The following is an 18,199-nucleotide window of genomic DNA, read 5'->3' as shown; positions in this document are numbered from 1 at the left end:
TAATAATCTAGTAGGCTACAGCCTACAGCTGATAAATAGGAGGTGTGCACCTCTACAGCACATACTGATGTACAGATTGCTTTGCATTTCACTCAGCCTTCACTGTCTGTAGAGGGGATTTCTTTGAGATCATCTAGAAGTTGAAGAGAATCAGCATCTTTAAATGCCTGTAAATCTAGGGCCATCCAATTTTGTCTTTCCGAATTGCTTTTATGCAGGCAGGTGACGTGTCAGGGCAGTTTCTGAATCCTCTGATGGTGTGTCTAGTCTTTGAGACCAGAAATGTTGTTGAAGTCTTGATGCATCTTTGGAGTCCCTCCACCTGGCTGCTCATATCAGTGGCTCCAAGAGTCCTTGCCCTCCATCTTTACAGTTGGGTGACTTTCAGTTAAACTTGAAGTTCTCAATTTTCTTCAGAAAGACTTATGTTTAAATTTTGGTGGAGTCAATCCATCTGTCTTTCTCATGTTCCTTTAGAGAAAAAGACAGTCCAAAGCCAAGAAAGAAAAGTCCTTGCTGTTATAACAACTACAGATCATGAACAATGTTTTGCCATTTTTCTTCTCCATGTCATCACAGTCATGTTTTTGGTGATATTTCTCTATTTGGAGTGCTGTTGAAGTTTTGTCAGGGCAAGGAGGAGGAAAGTGGGAAAGCTAAGAAGGCAGGGCTAGAGGAGTCTGGAAGACATCCTTACAGTTGTTTCTTGTTCCTGCCCCTTTTGTAAAAATAAATAAATAAACCACACAGTTTTGGAAGGTGTGAATATGACTTTGTTAAGAGGAATGTGTTTGTTCTTTAGAAATGTTAATGGAGATTCTAAACTATTTTGACCAAACTCTAGTAACAGTCTTAAACTACTTGCATCCACCCGTGTGCTGTGGAAGTGAGAAGCTCCAGGCAGAGGGTGGTGTCAGTGTGTGCTTCTCCTGGCTCCCCTTGGTGTTCACTCTTGCCAGCTCAGTGCTGAAGGTGCAAACCTCTGTTCATCCTGGATCTGCTGTCTAATGCAGAGTTGGGGTCACAGTCCAATGCTGAATTCAGTCTTTATTTTAAATGGGAAAACTTAAACATATGTGCCCCACTGTCCCCTCAGAAAACCCCATCACAACCCTTCACATTTTGCACTGCTGTCTGAATTCATACTCTACAGCAGCTGAAATTGTTGTATGAGTGAAAAATGCGATCTACAGATGGAGGTTTTGGTTAGCATTATGTGCAGAGCTTGATGTATGTTCCTATCTGTTCACTGCCTGTGAAACTTACGTGAAGTCTAGGGCAGAATTTCGCTTAAATTTCACAGCATTCATGCAGCATAGATGGGAGTGATCCTTGACCTATTTTCCAACAAAGTAACCTATCTGTTTGGCTGTATGATTAGCTTATCATTCTTACAAATATCTTGCTAAATGTTTGAGGGCAAACAGAGTGTCTATTATTTGCAGCTGTTAAAATGTTTTTTCTCAATCTCTCTTTGCTTGCTGGAGCCAAGCCTACAGTTCTGGACAAACTGTAAAATATTACAGTCAATACATGAATTTTCAAATAATCTGCCTGTGCTTATGAAGCCTTTTTTGTTTTTAAAGTTTAAATTAGTTTCCTGGTAGGGTGAACCTGTGTGTGCTTGGAAGAAGAATAAATTGCTGCATAGTGATCTGTTTCTGACACTTAATTTAAAAACAAACAAGCAAACATAAGATTACAGCCCTGAATTTTCCTGGGATCTCTTAAAGTGAGAGTTAGCCAAACTCACAGTAGATTTCCCTGCTGTGGTTTTGATGTGTTTCTGTGTGAAACTGACGGCAGGATTTGTTCGAGTATGTAGGCCACTATTGTATTAGAATTACATAACCGTGTTGAGTGGTGGAAACAGATGAAAAGACGGGGATGTACGGCGTTCCCTCACAGATTATATCCTGCAACAATGAAGACAGCTCAAGCTCTGCAGAGAATGTGGTCACATGCAGTCAAAAAGTTGGGGATTTTGAAAGGGCACGTGAGTTGCTTTTTGTTGCATCTTGCTCCAAGTCTTTTCTTCCCATCCTCCCCTCGTACATCCCTCCCCTCTCCACTCACTTTTATAACCAGATGACTGTTGTGGCAGGTCTGCCGGTTTTGTTCTTTGTGAACGAGGTCTTGGGTGATCTCTCAGTAGCAAGTAATTGCATAAATCTCTGATGACTGTCAGTGAGCGCTGCAACAGCTGCCTGTTTGTAGCACACAGGCGATTTTAGCACTTTGACTAGTTTCCTGCCAAAGATTCTGTTAAGCAGTCTATTTTGGGTATGTAGAAAGCACCTGTCATTTTAGTGTATGAGCATTAGGCAGATTTAAGCAAATCCCGACTACAGTGTTCTAATTAGAAATGGTCTGACTTTACTCACTAATGAATTCAGATTAGCTAATTACAGTAATTTGCATTTACTGCAAGTAGGCTGTTCTCTGTTTGAAACCCGTGTAGACTTGTAAAGCAGTTACTATTAGTAACTGGAGGTGGGGTTCTTAACCATTTTGCCTGCCTTTCTCTCTCCAGTGTTTTGGTGTGTAATCTTGCAGTGAAACTGCGATCCTGTAAGGGATGCACAAGCTGCTCAGGATCCCTTTGTTTTTCCTTACAGATGAAGTATGAAGAAATTGGCAAGGTGATGAAGGCTTTTCGTAACTCGTCACTTGATGCATTCAGAGGAGAGTCACATTATTAAACATGGAGTAAAGGAATTTTGCAATTGGGGTGTAGACTTAGATATTAGTTTTGATCAAGTCCTCAACTGATGATTTATAACATTTGTAGTCTCTCCCTCCCTCTCAATCTTCTCTTCTCCATTAATCTGCCAGTATGGGTTAGCATTGTGACAATGGCAAGCAGCAGTACATTTTATACTGTTAAAGGGATTATAGTTAAGAGATTTGAGGAGTACAGATGTGTTTTTGCCTTATGGGTTTCCAAGGTGACCATTCAGTCCTCTGAACTGTGTTGCAGAGCCTACATAGCTGTATCAGTATGGCAGAACTAGTCGTGTTGTCTTGGTAATTATGTAGTAGAAAATCAGCTTTGCAAGTACATAGTGTACTTTCCTTTGCTAATATAGTGTACAGCAAATGTGAGACAGTTTCCCAAAGAGCAGTCTCTAAGAATGAAATACTTAAGAACTTAAAAGTGAATTGTTTAATTACCTTTTGCTTAATTTTCAGAAACAGTTTCAGGCTAAAAATAACCCCCAAAATTTACACAGAATGTACTTGAGATGGTCACGAATACTATGAGGAACTTTTTCTAGCCACAGATGAGAAGGTACTATAGGGCTCAACATCTTATAAGACTTTAATTATGGTGCCTGGAGCAAGTAGTTTCTCTTTCATTCTTACTACTTTTTTATTTTTAACAGATACCATGACACTTACTTGTCAGAGCAAAGTAAACTCAACCCTGTTAGTTTACAATGCTTTGATCTACTACACAATGTGTCTCTCGAGTTGTGCACAAGATTTTACTCATTCATATCATTCCTGATATCTTTACTGTGCTTTCCTCAGTCTTTTTTTCTGCGGTGTTGTACTGAATAAGTAGTCATTTCTCAGGCCTTTCTTTAGTAGATAGTGTATTGAAAGTCGTGGTGTTACAGCCTCTGGAAGAGTAAGGTAACTGTGCTGCTCTTTGTCCCAGTGGGTAGTAAGCTCTCATCAATTGCATCCTGCCTGCTTTGTTCTTGTGCCGGCTCAGAGCTGGCCTGAGTATTCTTGGCCGGGAGGCAATGTTGGTAAGAATTGCACACAGTGCAAACTGAATTTAGGTGATGTTCTTTTTACACTTGTAAGTTGTTGAGGCTTTTTTATGGTGTGAATGATGGGAAAGATTTTCCGTCTCCACTGTTTCTGCAAAATTTGAACCCACCTGCTTGTCCTTCAAATTTTACCCATTGTTTGATACTGGCTTTCATTTCTAAAATGTTATTCAGTGAAGTCAGCTGGAATTTAAGTGACACTGAGGCCCTTCTTTACCACAGACTGGTTTTTTACAGCACTTAAAAATATCGTGTATGTCAGACAAGCAAGTCTAGTCACTTCCATTTACAGCAGCTCAGAAAAAGTGCTTGGTTAAGGAGGAATATTTTACTTATGGAAAAGATTCCCTGTGTAAGGGAATATATGTATTGTAGTGAGATAATTCAGTTCAGATACTTGAAGGGTTAAACATGTCAGCTGGTTAAATGGGAGTATCAGAGGAAATAATTTCACGATGTCATTCAGCACATTTTAAATTGACCCCAAGACACACATGTTTTAATACTAGCAGTTATGAACATATTCTTGTCTGATCTAGAGAAGTCAAAAGTTAGAAATAATTGCTTGTATTATTTTTAATAAAAGCCATCCTGTCCTCCAGCTATTTTTAATTACTTTTTAAAAAATTAGACCCCAGAGGTTCTGGAAACTGGGAAGCATTGTTCATTGTCTGGCGTAAGAGTGGAAATTTAACACTGTTCAGTGTTGTAAAATTCCTGGTAAAAATGCTGAATGTTATGCTTATTCCCCCAGGATCTCTGAGCATGAGTTATTTTTAAGTTTGCTTTTCAGTGCAGTGAATGTGCAATGGAAAATGTAAACCTAGTTCCAATTTGGGATACTCAGAATCAACTGGAACAGTAAATCAAGGGGTTTATTGCATATGAGAAACAACATCCATAGCTTGCTAAACAGTTGTGTACTGCCAGAAGACAATCCCTGGAAACACAGGGGATGGTTTAAAGGACAGGCATACCCTTCTTGTGTCATTTCTTTGTCTGTTGCTCTGGAGTTTAATTGTCCGTAATCCCTACAATACCTAAAGTCTAAGCTTCTCTCTGAACTTCAATTTTCTGACCTTTGCGAGAAGCAAGACCACTTTCAGCTGTGAAAACATGAGTTTTTGTAAAAATACGAGGCCTGAATATGAGCATGCACATTCTGGATTTTTGTTCTGCAATGGATGCTTTGCATTTTGAAATGTTTGCAGTGTGTCAAATATTGTGGCTCGTTTTTCTCCTGGTTTTTCAGGGCAGGCACTGAAGGGGCTGGCTGTGTACTATATGATGCATCACAACTGGGTGATTATTCTGTATTATATTTTAAGCTGTGGTGTTGGAAAGATTTCAGGTTATATCATGTGAGAGAAACTGATTGGTTCGCGATCAGTTTTAACTGGAAATATGGAAAAAATAATGTTTCTGAGAGGTGTCACAGAAATGGATATACCTGTACTGTATAGTGATACAGTATTTTCCTGTGAAAATTTAATTTCTGAATGGGAACCTAGACACTTAGTTATGTAATTTTTAGTGGACGAAATGTTTTGTTAAATCCACATGAATAAAGAGCAAATCTGAAGGCTAGTTCATTTTGAAAACCTCAGTTTCAACTGCTAATCTTACTGCATACTGGAATGGAGAGATCTTCCTTAAGTATTCTGTGTGTTATTTGGATCAGGGCTATAGACTGCTAGTCGATCTGCTTTAAATGCTTTTGCTGAATAAGGCTTGTGCAGAAAATCAGAATGAGCTGTTTTGATCAGTGAAACATGAACGGAGTCTACCACCCTGGATCTATTAATATTTTTTGCCTTTTAAAAGACTAATTAAATAGATTTCATACTAACCCTACAGAAGTATTAGAATATGCATATTACTTTTAGATCTGTGTTTTAGTGTGGTATTTTGCATTTTGATTTAGATAGTTGCCTGCTCTGTGTTTTACTAATTGGTTTCTGTGTGCAACAGGCCCCAGGCATGGAAGAGCTGATATGGGAACAGTACACTGTGACCTTACAAAAGGTGAGTGAGTGCCTGTTATATTTTTAGTTTTCAAATATTCGAGTGCTGGTTTACTCTAAATATATTTTACGATAGATATTATTAGCATATCCGAGCCTGAATAGGATTAATTCATTTTCCAAATCAGATAAGTTTTATGTATTTTAAAGCTTAATTGCTCATTACTCATGCAATAGCATGGCTCTTTAATGCTAAGAGTAAATTTGCTTAACAATTTGAGCACTATATTTGTTACTGTTTGGTCTTTCTAATGACAGCATAATATACCACATGTCAGTCACAGAGCTAAATTCATCATTGAATAGCCTTGAAAACACAGCAGATGGTTCTGTCAAGCAGTTTGTAGTTGATGTCCAAGCTCTGTAATATCTCCTGAACAGGATCCCACTGATTTTATTTGTTTATATTTATTTTTATATATTTACTTTAATATCTCCCGGTGCAGAATTTACTGAAAAAACAGTCATCAAAATTTCTGAGGCAGCGGGACTACAAGTGTCACTTTCAACAATTCTTTCAAGAAAAGGGAGTTTCTCATCACTTCAAGTCCCTTTCAGTTAAAGAGAGTACACCACTTGTCTCTGGGTTCTCTAATGGTTAGGCTGCCACACATGGTACCAGCTGTGTGCTTGGGCTGTGGTGGTGATGGTGGTGGTTTTCCCAGCTGTTCTGGTGGTTTGGGTTCAGTGAGCAGCTGAACTGAGCTGTTTATGTTTTTTTACATGTTCTGCAATGAACTGAACCTGATGGCCTAAGGTAAAGTAGAGATCTTTTTTACACAGCCTGTTTTATGTGCTGTATTGCTGAGAGAGGGTTGTTTTTCAGGTTATAGAGGTAGACGGGAGAAACATTGCAGAAGTAGGTCTTAGTTCCTGTACTTTCCAGCTTTTCAGATCTTGAATATAATGTAAATGAGCATTACTTCTTTACCACAGAGAGAGACTTATGGTACTGAGATGACTGCGGGGAATTGGCCTTGCTGCATCAGCCACTACCAATTAATTTTACAATTGTTTTGGCTTGAAGCATCAAGCTGCTTCCTGTAAAACTAGGTGCAGCAATAAACGTGCTGTTTAAAAATAAAAAAAACCACATTGCTTTTTTCCTCCTTGAAGAAATAACTGCTTAATATCAACATTTGTGAAACCTGAGCTGACATGAGATGAACCACACATGCAGAGTGTGAGCTGCGGGAAAAGCACGACATTAAGTTTGGTGTATTAGTCTGCCACTGTGTTAAAACATTTTGTCTAGATGTAATATATTTTGTAATTTATAGTGACAGGATGTGTATGTTACATATCTGATAAAATTAAATGTGTGTGCTTTTGTGCACACCCTGTTGTGTGCAGTTCAGCTACACCAGCAGTTCTCCAGTCTAGTGCTATCAACATGCTTTCTTCACGTCCTATGAAGTATTTCTTTGGTTTTATGAACACCATCCCAGGGCTTGTATGTATCTGTTATTTTTATGGTGACAGGTTTGACTTAATGTACAGATTTAAAATGATTGATTGTGACAGAGGATAGAGAATGCACAAGTTCACTGCTTCCTTTTTGTAATCAGCCGTGATCTTGTTTAGTTTGATTGAGGGGTAAGTAGCTATTACAAACTAGTTAGCTAATGAAGCTAATGAATAATGAAGGTGACATCCTGGAAAAGCTATTCCACTTTCCCAAGCATCACTAACAAAACAGATTTACCTAAATTTGGTATGAATAACCAGTGGGATGGTGGAGTAAAATGGATGCTAAGTTAGTGAGTCCTTTGCTTAATTACTAACCATCGTAAGGCTATGGACTGAGGTTTTGGAGTACAGGAACTTGTTGCCTGGTTACATGGATTTGTCAGCCCATTCTTTTTTAAATCTAGCAGTGTATTTCTACAGCTCTGCATGCATTTATCACATTGTAAAAAATATCTATTTAGCATGCCATCACAGGAATATTCAGGCTACTCTTCTTTCTTCCTGTCAAAATTCCTATCAATGGATTTGAGTTTTGTTGTATTTGGTTTTGTTGTACAGGATTCGAAACGAGGATTTGGGATTGCAGTTTCTGGTGGCAGAGATAACCCTCATTTTGAAAATGGTGAAACATCGATAGTCATTTCGGATGTTCTTTCGGGTGGTCCAGCAGATGGATTACTTCAGTAAGCACTTTCTTATTTCTTTCTCTGGCATATTTTGAGAGATATGGCTGTAGAATACAAAAACCTTCTAGGCAGGCTTGGTTGAAATCTTGGTGATTGAATCGACTCAAGATTTGGTGCCCTCTGTAACACTTAGATGTCTGTTTAAAAAAAAAACCCAGCCTGTGTTTTTATTTGCTATTTTGTAAGAAATTAAATTTCAGTGCTGTTGTAAAAGCTTTAGCCATTAAGTATGTTTCTCTTAAGATTGCATTTCTTTTAAAGAAAGAGTAGAAATACTTACTATCTAAAAAACATCCTCCTTGTTCTTCCTCCAGTGAACACATTTAGTGATCAGTCATTAGTTTTCTAGAATGGCTCAAGTCAGCCCAGAGAAGGATCTTCACTTCTAAGGTGTCAGGAGTAATAATCTGCGAAAGAAGAGAAACAAAAATGTTTGCTAAATATTTATTTGCAAGAAAAACAAAAAGGAAATAAAATGTTTCTATAGTCCTGATAACTTCATCCTTGGTGAGGCAGCATCTATCATGGACAAGCACTTTTAAATCTGTAGGTTGAGATAAGCAATTTGTAGCCCACCTGATCGGTTTTTCATCCTTTGACCTGAAATGCCTGATGAGGACTAGACTACTTGGAAGAACATCAGAGTTGTGCAGTAATAGTAATTCAAAAGAGTAGATTCTGTCCATTTTGCTAGACATTAATTTTTGGGCAGTTAATGAAATGGCTGACATGGGAGTAGTTATTGAAGAGCTGGATAAAAGTATTATTGTGAAACAAGTAACAAACCATTCTTAACAAGAATGTACAAAATCTACATTTTATAGCAGTGATTCCTGCACAACACCACTGTCATCCATCCTGTTCCATCATCAGCTGTGTAATTATGTAAGATCATAGGTAAATTAATGATGACAAGGGAATACCAAGAGTAATTTGGTCACATTCTCACAAAGCACATTCTGAAGAAAACAATGCAAAGCCATTCCTCCAACAAATCAAGGAGTCTAGGCCAAATATTTAGAGTGTTTGGGAGTTGCAATCCTGTCATCGTTTTTAAGGTAAAATGAGCATAAATAGATGGAACCTCTTGATGTAATTTTACAACATTGAGTTCAATACTGTCTTTGGATGTATGGACTATGAAGAGAGCTATTTTGAGAGCTATTGTGTGCAGTTTTGGGCACCACAATATAAGAAAGATATGAATTTACTAGAGAGTGTCCAGAGGAGGGCAGTGAAGATGATGAAGGTCCTAGAGGGGAAGCCGTATGAGGAGTGGGCAAGGTCACTTGGTCTGTTCAGTCAGAGGGGATTGAGGGGAGTTCTCATCTCTGTATACAACTTTCTCACAGAAGGAAGTGGAGGAGCAGCACTGCCCTCTCTGGCAGCCAGTGACTGGGAATGGTCTGAAGCTGTGTCAGGGGAGGTTTAGGCTGGATATTAGAAAATGGTTTTTCCTCCAGAGGTTGTTTGGGCACTAGAACAGCTGTGCAGGGCAGTAGTCACAGCCCCAAGCCTGACAAGAGTTCAAGAGGTGTTTGGACAACACACTCAGGCACCTGGTGTGATTCTTGGGGCTGTGCTGTGCAGGGCCAGGAGTTGGACTAGATGGTCCTCAACACTCCCGTCCAACTCTGAATATTCTGTGAGTTTAATTCTCACATCAAGCCTGGATGAAACTGATACTGGAGTATAGCATACTGTTCTGGCATACTTATTCAGTAAAGGAATTGGAAGGGTGTGAAAAGAGGCACAAAAATCATTCAGGAGTTGGAGAGAGAGTGCCTTACAAATAGAGGCTTAGAGTATATAATCCTCTTATTTAGAAAGAAGATTGTGATGCAATTTGATTATAATGAAGAGAAAATAATTGGTACCAAAGATTTCTTTTATCTAGCAGAAAATGGCAGAGTAACCAGTAATTAGTCAAGCTAATGCTCTGACTGTTATGTTAGTAACTGAGTAGTCACCAGAATAAACTAATATGAGGAGTGGCAGGTTGGGTTTTTTTAATCTAAACCTTTTTGCACTGAAATGCATGTATGAAATTTGTGGAGTTTAATTATTCAGTGTTACAGAACTGTCTCATAGAGGTGACTGTTAAGTCTTAATGGTCTATTTGACATGCAGGAGGTCTGAATAGACAAGTTGGACTGCATTTTAGGGCAGGAAGTCCTTCTTGTGTATTATGGTTTTGTTGGGTTCTTTTCATCACCAATCATCTTTCTTCAGAGTAGATGGGGCCTGAACACCAGTCCTTCAGGAAAGTGTACTACAGTTGTACTGGGCAGTATTTGTCTGAATACTGGTATGGCTGCAGCAGTTTGAAGCACTTGTGAAGTTCTTATGTTGGCGTGAAAAAGAAGTCTAGCACTAGATGTGAAAAACTAAGAGTTTCGAAATAAAATTTTTCAGAAAGAGCTTTAAAAGTCATCACAAATGTTCTTCAAAAACATTATGGCAAGGTAGTTGAGCTGGACATTTCAGTGTACACAGATACACACTGTTGCTCAAAGTCTAATTTTTAAATATACCAAAAGCTGCTTCTAGTATTCAGATATTGTAGTGTTTTAAGCAAAACTTCCTGTTAAAGTGAATGAAATTCATAGGTTCCCTCTGAAAAAGAAATTTTGTTCTGGTGTTTTCATGAATACTCCTTAAATCGTCTTTTTCCTTATTTTTTTCCCGCGTTCCCCCTCTTCCAGAGAAAATGATCGAGTGGTCATAGTCAATGGAACCCCAATGGAAAATGTTCTACATTCTTTTGCAGTTCAACAGCTTAGGAAAAGTGGAAAAGTGGCCACCATTGTAAGTAAATTACAGATGTGTTCACTCTACAGTAGTATGTACCTGCATAACCAGTCAAAGTTTTGTTTTTCTTCTACAAAATGTACTACAAAGGCATAAAGCAAAGCAATCCTCTGCCCAATAGAATGTACAGAGTAAACAAAACAAAGGCATAGTTTGTACAGGTGAAACAAATGGAAGTTAATCAACAGTGTCACAAAGTTACCTTGTTGAAAAACTGGGAATAAAATGTATGTCCTCGATCTTTATTTTACTGAATAATGAGTGGAAATTGGCTCAAAGTTACATGAGGAAAATGTTGTCCTGCATACACAGGTTTGTCCAAGAATAAATAGAACATTGTTCTTTTTTTTCTTTCTTTTTCCCCCCAACCTATATTTGAAGCATGAAGAATATTCAGCTGTTGAATTTCATATTCTGATGTTTGAGGGGATTTTGTTTGTTTTGTATTGCACTGAACAGGTAGTGAAAAGACCAAGAAAAGTGCAGGCTGCTGCGTTGAAGAGGAGCCCCTCCCTTGACTATGAGGACAGAGCTTTAGATGTAATGGATGACCATGCAGAATTTGATGGCAAAAGTGCTCGAAGTGGCTATAGCGAGAGAAGCTGGCACAGTGGTAATGGAGGGCGCAGCCAAAGCTGGGGAAACAGCCTGGATCAGAGCTACAGAGATGAGCAGGACAGAGGGCGTAACCAAAGCAGAGACCACGACAGGGAATGCAGCTATGGCCGTGATCGAAGTCGTGGTAGAAGCGTTGACAGGAGCTTGGATCGAGACTATAGAAGAGATCGGAGCAGGGGAAGGAGCATCGACAGGGATGGTGGCTATGAACGGGACTACAGAGGAGACTACAGCCCACCCAGTTATAGTCATGGTTTTCAACCTGATCCTAGATATGGGAGGGAAGTGAGGAGTCGCAGTCGGGACAGGCTTCATTCCCGAACTCCTTCGCCTGAAATGCACCATCAGCATGAGTACTTAGGACCGCAGGACCACAATGCACCGATCAGTGTTCTCCTAACAAAAGGCAGACATAATGAAGGTAGGTATAGTAGGGGAGAAGGGGACTCGACTTCTAATAGAGCATGTTTTCTGGTGGGGGAGGGAGAAGAGCGGAATTTCTTTCTGCTCTTATAGGTTAAATGCTGAGTTTTCTAACTGATGGCTTAAATTGTTCTTTTATTCTTCCGAGCTGTTTTGGGGTACTTTTTCCCCATCACCTTGAACTTTACCTTTGAACAAAGAACCGTTCACCCACATCATTTCAGTCTTTTCACGCCACTGTGTCCTTTGGTTTTCCATTTTCCCTGCCCTATTCTTCTGGTTCTGGCAGAAAACATGGATCTGATCATGATTCAGATTACACTTGGCACATCTACAAAAGGGTTAGCTACAAAGGGTGAAGAGTAGACTGTGCCTTTAATAATAAGGATTGTTTGGTTCTGAATACTTCAGAATGTCATTAAAGAATACTGAAATAGCAACAGCTGAAACAGCCTTTCCTTGCTGAGTATTGGAGTGTGTAAATGAAAGCCAAAAGTCTGATCTTTCATGTGCTGTGAAATAAAGATTTGTGCTGTAGAGTGTATCTGAGATTAAGTTGTGCATTCTTTTCTGTTTAGAGTGGTTTTGGGGAGTGTGGTGGTTTGTTTCTGGGAGTTTTGGGGGTGGTTGGGTGTTTTTTTAAATCTGTCCTGTTGTGATTTGTAAGGATTTTCTGCTAATGTAGACTTTGTATGCAGGAGCTAACCGCATTTTTTTCATTGACTCTGCCAAGGATCCTTTTCCCTCCTTCCTTTTTTGCCCTGCATATAAAGTTTCCACTTGTAAAGATACTGCAGATAGGTATACAAATAGGAATAAGTTTAATGTGCCTTTGTTACCTTTTATATTTAGCTAGTAATTCCATAATAATTCTTGCCATTCATATGGATACTTTGCAGAGTTATTCAAATATGATCTTTTTAAAGCAGAACAGCATCCTGTTGTCCTAGGATGCCTGTGTTTTTTAGGAGTTTTGCCTTTCTTTTTAAGTAGCAAATACACTGATCCAAGTGACTTGGATCAAAGGGGAAAAAGAGGGCAGGGGAGGAAAGCAAATTCCTTTGCCTGAAACAAGACATTTTCTGGGGTAAAGATAGGACAGGGTCAGCATGTAGGAACTGGTGAAAAAGGCCTCCTCTTCTGTTAGCGCTTTTTGTCCCTTTTCCCCCCTCTATGCCATGCAAAACACAAATCAGAGAGAATCTAGTGCTGCATGTTAATAAGCACCTCCAGAACAAAGGCATAGTTTTGCTGTTGAAGGTGCAGACTAATCGTGTGTCCGTGATTGGTTTTGGACTGTTGATTGTTCATGTTGTGGTAACAGCGCAGACAGAGAAGAATTAACCTTAGGTTAAGTGGGTTTACTCGGTCTGCATTTTTTCTTGTTTTTTCTTTCTTTTTTTTCCTTGTGGTTTTTGATTATTTTTTATTTTCCCCTTATGCTGTAATGGGATTTGCTGCATGTACTCTGTAGATTTTTTTGAAATGCATCCTCACTCGTCTTCTAAGCTACAGTGGATTATTTTGTTGATTCCAGAATATGGACTCCGTCTTGGAAGTCAGATCTTCATAAAAGAAATGACCCGTACTGGCCTAGCAACCAAAGATGGCAACCTTCATGAAGGAGATATCATTCTCAAGGTCTGTTCTGGTTTTACTGCCAGCAGTTTGGCAGGCACTGGCTATAGTGGTAATTTTGAATTCAGTCATGTTATAGACAAATTCACTATTAAACTTGAGCACAATACAGACTTGTTTGTTTACATGTAGTGTAATTGTTGCCTTTTTGTGTCCAGATCAATGGTACAGTGACAGAGAACATGTCTTTAGCTGATGCCCGAAAATTGATCGAGAAATCGCGGGGGAAACTCCAGCTGGTTGTTCTCAGGGACCGAAAGCAGACACTGCTCAACATTCCTTCATTGAACGACAGCGACTCAGAAATGGATGGTGAGGTTTAATATGGATAAAAAGTTCTGGACTGTGTCCAGGGACAAAATGGAGCTTTACAGTGTTTTGTTGTGGTAGAGTGGCACTAGGTATTTTAAAAAAGAAAAACCGCAAAACATGAACAAACCTAAGTAATAGTCAATTAAGCATCAAGCCCATTTCCTTCAGGTGAAAATAATTTTGTAGTAATTGTAAAATTACATTTTGGGGAGGGGCAGAGGTAGAAGAAGCAATGTTGGTCTGACAAAATCAGTCTTACTTCTTGGAACGTGCAAGTCATTTGCTTTCAAAACAAGTGTATTGGACTGCTCTCTCCTTCTGAGGGCATTAACATTAATGACGGCATTCAAATGGAAGGAAAAGAATGTCAGGACAAGAGGAAATTTAGCCCCTCTGGACAATTGGTTTCTATTCCCATTCTATGCAAATGATGTCTTACAGGGTACAGGCTATATCTCTCAACATAATCATGCTTTGGGAAGGGCTCAGAAAGTTTGGGGGAGAAGGATGTTACATTACGTGTTTTACTGTGAAGTCTGAGATACTGTTCAAGTCCCAGAGCCACTCTGCTTCTTTTGTCATTGAAAGGCAATGATGTGAGGACTATTAATGTGTAGGTGGTCTTCTGTTTTGGAAACCCCATGAGACCTCAGCTAAAAGTCTGCAAACACTAGCTAACAAGACTGTGGTATGCTTAAAGTAGTTGTGTTATGTGAGTGTCTTTCCAAAAGGTTATGTGAAACCTTCATGAAATATTTTTTGGAGGGGTGGAGGGGTGGAAGAACTAAAAGGTATGCAGCTCTTTTTGAATCCTCTTCAAGTCCAACTTGAAACAGGAGTAGGCTGAAAGGTTCAGTGTATGTGCAAACTTTATAAATAAATGTGGTGATCAGATAATTTAAACAAATCCCGCACTTATTGATTTGCTACTCTCTTTACAGACATTTCTGAAATAGAGTCAAACAGATCATTCTCCCCTCAAGATGACAGATTACATCATTCTGATCTAGATTCACATTCATCCAACGAAAAGCTGAAAGAGAAACCAAAGTAAGAAATGGTCTTGTCTAGTTCATTTTTCTAGTGCTTGTCCCATAAGCTCTTAAAATACATGGCATTCTTATCTGATTTCACTGTATTTATTTTTCTCTTTCTTACTTTTAGTACAAAAGATGATCCATCCAGTAGGATGTCCAGGATGGGAGCAACACCTACACCATTCAAATCAACTGGTGGCATTGTTACTCCTGCTGTTACAGTTGTAGACACAAACAAAGAACCCAAGTACCAAGATGACCCAGCAGGTCAGAGTCTGGAGGTTTTGGCTGCTTTGGGGTTTTTTTAACCCTGGCCACAGAATGTCTACTCCCTCAGTCATGTTGATGGGTATGCTCTTCATATCAGCCCCATCTTGACACACAGAGATGTCAGTCTTTGCTTTGTGGTGCAGAGAGAGAAGAAACACCCGAGATTATCTGAAGGCAGTTGCTTGTTAAAATTGCCACCTCAAAAAGCAAGTGCTCTCCTAGAGCATCTGCTGTTAGCCTGTTGCCCTAAGCGGCTAAGTGAAGTCCAGTCTAGCTTGCCTGAAAGTCATGTATCCCTCCCTTGCACTCTTTGTTCTTTTCTGAGAATTAAAAAAAAGAAGGGAAATAAATGTATTCTAGTCAGACATGCTTGATGTTTAAATTTGTATTAATCTTCAGCATGGAGGGGTTTGGTTGCTATTGGATAGCTAAAACTTGCTGCCATTTATAACTTTTTCAGTATCTCAGTAACTTCTTTTGTCCTTTTTTTGTTACATTTAGTGTCTCAACCAAAAGCAGTTACACAAACAATTCTTAAGCCCAGCCCGGAAGATGAAGCAATATATGGGTAAGGTGGCACTTGCTGAGTTCTTTTGCACTCAGTATTCTTCCAGTGACCTGTTCCCGATTCTTGGTTGCATGGGTTTGGGGTTTTTTTTCCCATTTGGAGTGATACTCCCTGTATAGCTTAATGCCAAGAAGAGATGACATGGCTTCTAACTGATGATATTTGAGTCCAACTTAGCTTTAGAAATATCTGCCTGGAAGGTATAGACTTGTCTTCTACCTGGAAGGTATAGAACACTCTGTGCTTCTGGGCTTGCATGGGAACGTACACAATAGTTTTATTCCACTCTATTTGGCACTTTGAAATAGTGTTTGGCATGCTAAATCCATTTTGGGTGTACCTAGGACAAGAAAGACATTTCAACATTGGTTGAAGTCTAGGGCATTGCTGGCTACAGCATAATACATAGGAGATAAGACCAAAAATAAACCAGTTTGTTAAGCCTGGAGAGGAGAGCACTGAAGGGACATCTTTGTTGCTGTCTGCAGTGCATAGTGGGTGTAACAGAGCCAGACTCTTCTCCAAAGGGTACAGTAGTAGGGCAAGAACAAGGGACAAAAGTTGGAACACAGGAAATTCTCACTTGACATGAATAAGAAAACTTCTTAATATGAGGGTGGTTAACCCTTTCCTTTGTAAGTTGTGTATCTCTACCACCAGAGATACTGAAAACCACAACTCATCGAGGCTCTGAGCAGCCTCCTTTGAGCAGGGCACCATTATAGCCTGTGCAATTCTATGGAAATGTATTTAACACCTCTTCCATTATCATATATGTAGGAAAAAGACAACCCTCCCCTTCCTCACAATCTTAAGATACAAAGAGAATGTTGTCTAATTTTTAAACAAGATGCAAGACAAGGCATGTTTTTCTGCACAAGCTGGAAACTTCTGCACAGAAATGCATGTCTGCTCTTCAAATTCAAGCCCGTACAGTCCTTATTGCAATTCTAGTCTCTGCTTAGAAATGAGCAAAATATTGCTTCGAAGTTTTTTTTTTTGTGGGGCTATTTTTATGATTTTTTTTTAAATGATCGAATGGGACCTAGTGCTGCTAATTATTTAACAATTGAGATACTAAAAGTTTCAGAATGTATTAATAGGAAATCAGCTTACATGTTTTCTTTTGAGAGTGTACAAATACAGAAGTTGAAGGGAGAGGAGTGCTGAGATTGCAAGGAGAAGCCTGAAGACAAGGTTTTGAAGATAATCTGTAGTTTTGAGTATTTTCTTAAATGAATTATCTTCTCAGATCTTTTCTGGGTTGGACCCTGCACATGTTGTCATTGATGTGCAAATTAATCGAGTGATTATTTCGGTGAGGGGGAATTTATAATACAGGCTTAGGGTATTACTGAGAGTGGCTGACAGATAAGTAGTGTCCTCTGTGTTGGAAGGTCATTCAGGCATACAGCTTTTCTGATAGCAAAAAAGCTAAGCCGAGTCCAACAGTCTCTCCCACTGCAAAATGAAAGGGCTGGTTGTTAACGTATCAGTAAATTCTGCTTGAAAATATTTCTCATCACAAGAAAACTTGAAGACTTCTAGCAGACATATTAAAATGTGAAGAAAATAGGTATAAATTTTAATTCATCTGACAGTTCTCTAATGTATAGATGGAAAAACAATGAGTATGAGTACTTGTAACTCAGTCTGTTTTCACAAAAAACCATTTGATTATATGAGAGAGGATAGAATAGGTAAGGAACTATTTGGGGACTTCTAGAGCAGCAACCTGTTTTTCTGCTCTGTCAAGTCTGTGAATGACACTTAGTCCTTCTTCCTAGTTCAGTTCTCACTCTGAAAAATGGAAATTCTCTGCTTCCTTCCCTCACTGAAGTTACCTGAGTAAATATAGCCTGTATAGTGAAAGACAGGTGATAAGAATATTAGTAATATGATTTGGTTGAAGAGGTTGCAATTTTTTTTCTCTTAACAACCTGTTATTGTTATATGCCTAATATCTGGCCTTACTTCCCTTTTTCTGCCTGTAAATCTTGTAGTCCTAATACGAAAATGGTGAGATTCAAGAAAGGGGATAGCGTGGGTCTACGACTGGCTGGTGGAAATGATGTAGGGATATTTATTGCTGGAATTCAAGAAGGCACCTCAGCTGATCAGGAAGGACTGCAGGAAGGAGATCAGATTCTTAAGGTATGAGTATAAGTACATGTCCTTGAAATGCAAATAACTTCTGCATTTTTTGGTTTGCATTTTAGTGGAAATACAGAAGGAACTATGATCTTAGGAGGTCAAGTTATTGGTTTGGAAGGATGTATGTGTGGTGGAGGGATCTTGTGCAAATGGTTTCTGAAGGAGAGTTGTATATCAAGCTTCACTTTATTTACAATTTTGTGGAAGGAGTAGTTATAAGAAATATTAATCAAGACAAATGCTGCAAGATGGAGCAATAAATTTTCTGTACAATGCTTCTGACTAGTCTTGGAGGGGGAGAAAATTGAAGCCGTCACAATTTTCTTCTTTCATCTTTCTGCAGTTTCCTTGTGTTATGGTGATTCATTTTTTCCAGTTTCTGACTTATTTCATCTGTGCCACTTTA

At 39.0% G+C, this 18,199-nt stretch overlaps 1 protein-coding gene across 1 annotated transcript; it reads left to right on the top strand.

Annotated features, from left to right (window-relative positions):
* Positions 1-1,924: 1,924 nt before the first annotated feature.
* Positions 1,925-17,793, top strand: LOC103812113 (tight junction protein ZO-2-like; the record flags this gene model as incomplete). The annotated part of the gene is made up of 11 exons (XM_009085119.1): positions 1,925-1,996; positions 5,754-5,807; positions 7,835-7,959; positions 10,668-10,770; positions 11,233-11,812; positions 13,352-13,455; positions 13,611-13,764; positions 14,706-14,814; positions 14,929-15,068; positions 15,573-15,639; positions 17,643-17,793. Coding segments are annotated over exons 1-11 (1,659 nt in total), but the record flags the coding sequence as incomplete, so codon positions are not given.
* Between the last annotated feature and the right edge of the window lie 406 nt (positions 17,794-18,199).

This window comes from Acanthisitta chloris, unplaced genomic scaffold (genome assembly GCF_000695815.1).
Source record: "Acanthisitta chloris isolate BGI_N310 unplaced genomic scaffold, ASM69581v1 scaffold622, whole genome shotgun sequence".
NCBI lineage: Eukaryota > Metazoa > Chordata > Aves > Passeriformes > Acanthisittidae > Acanthisitta > Acanthisitta chloris.
This window is presented reverse-complemented; position numbering and strand designations above follow the sequence as displayed.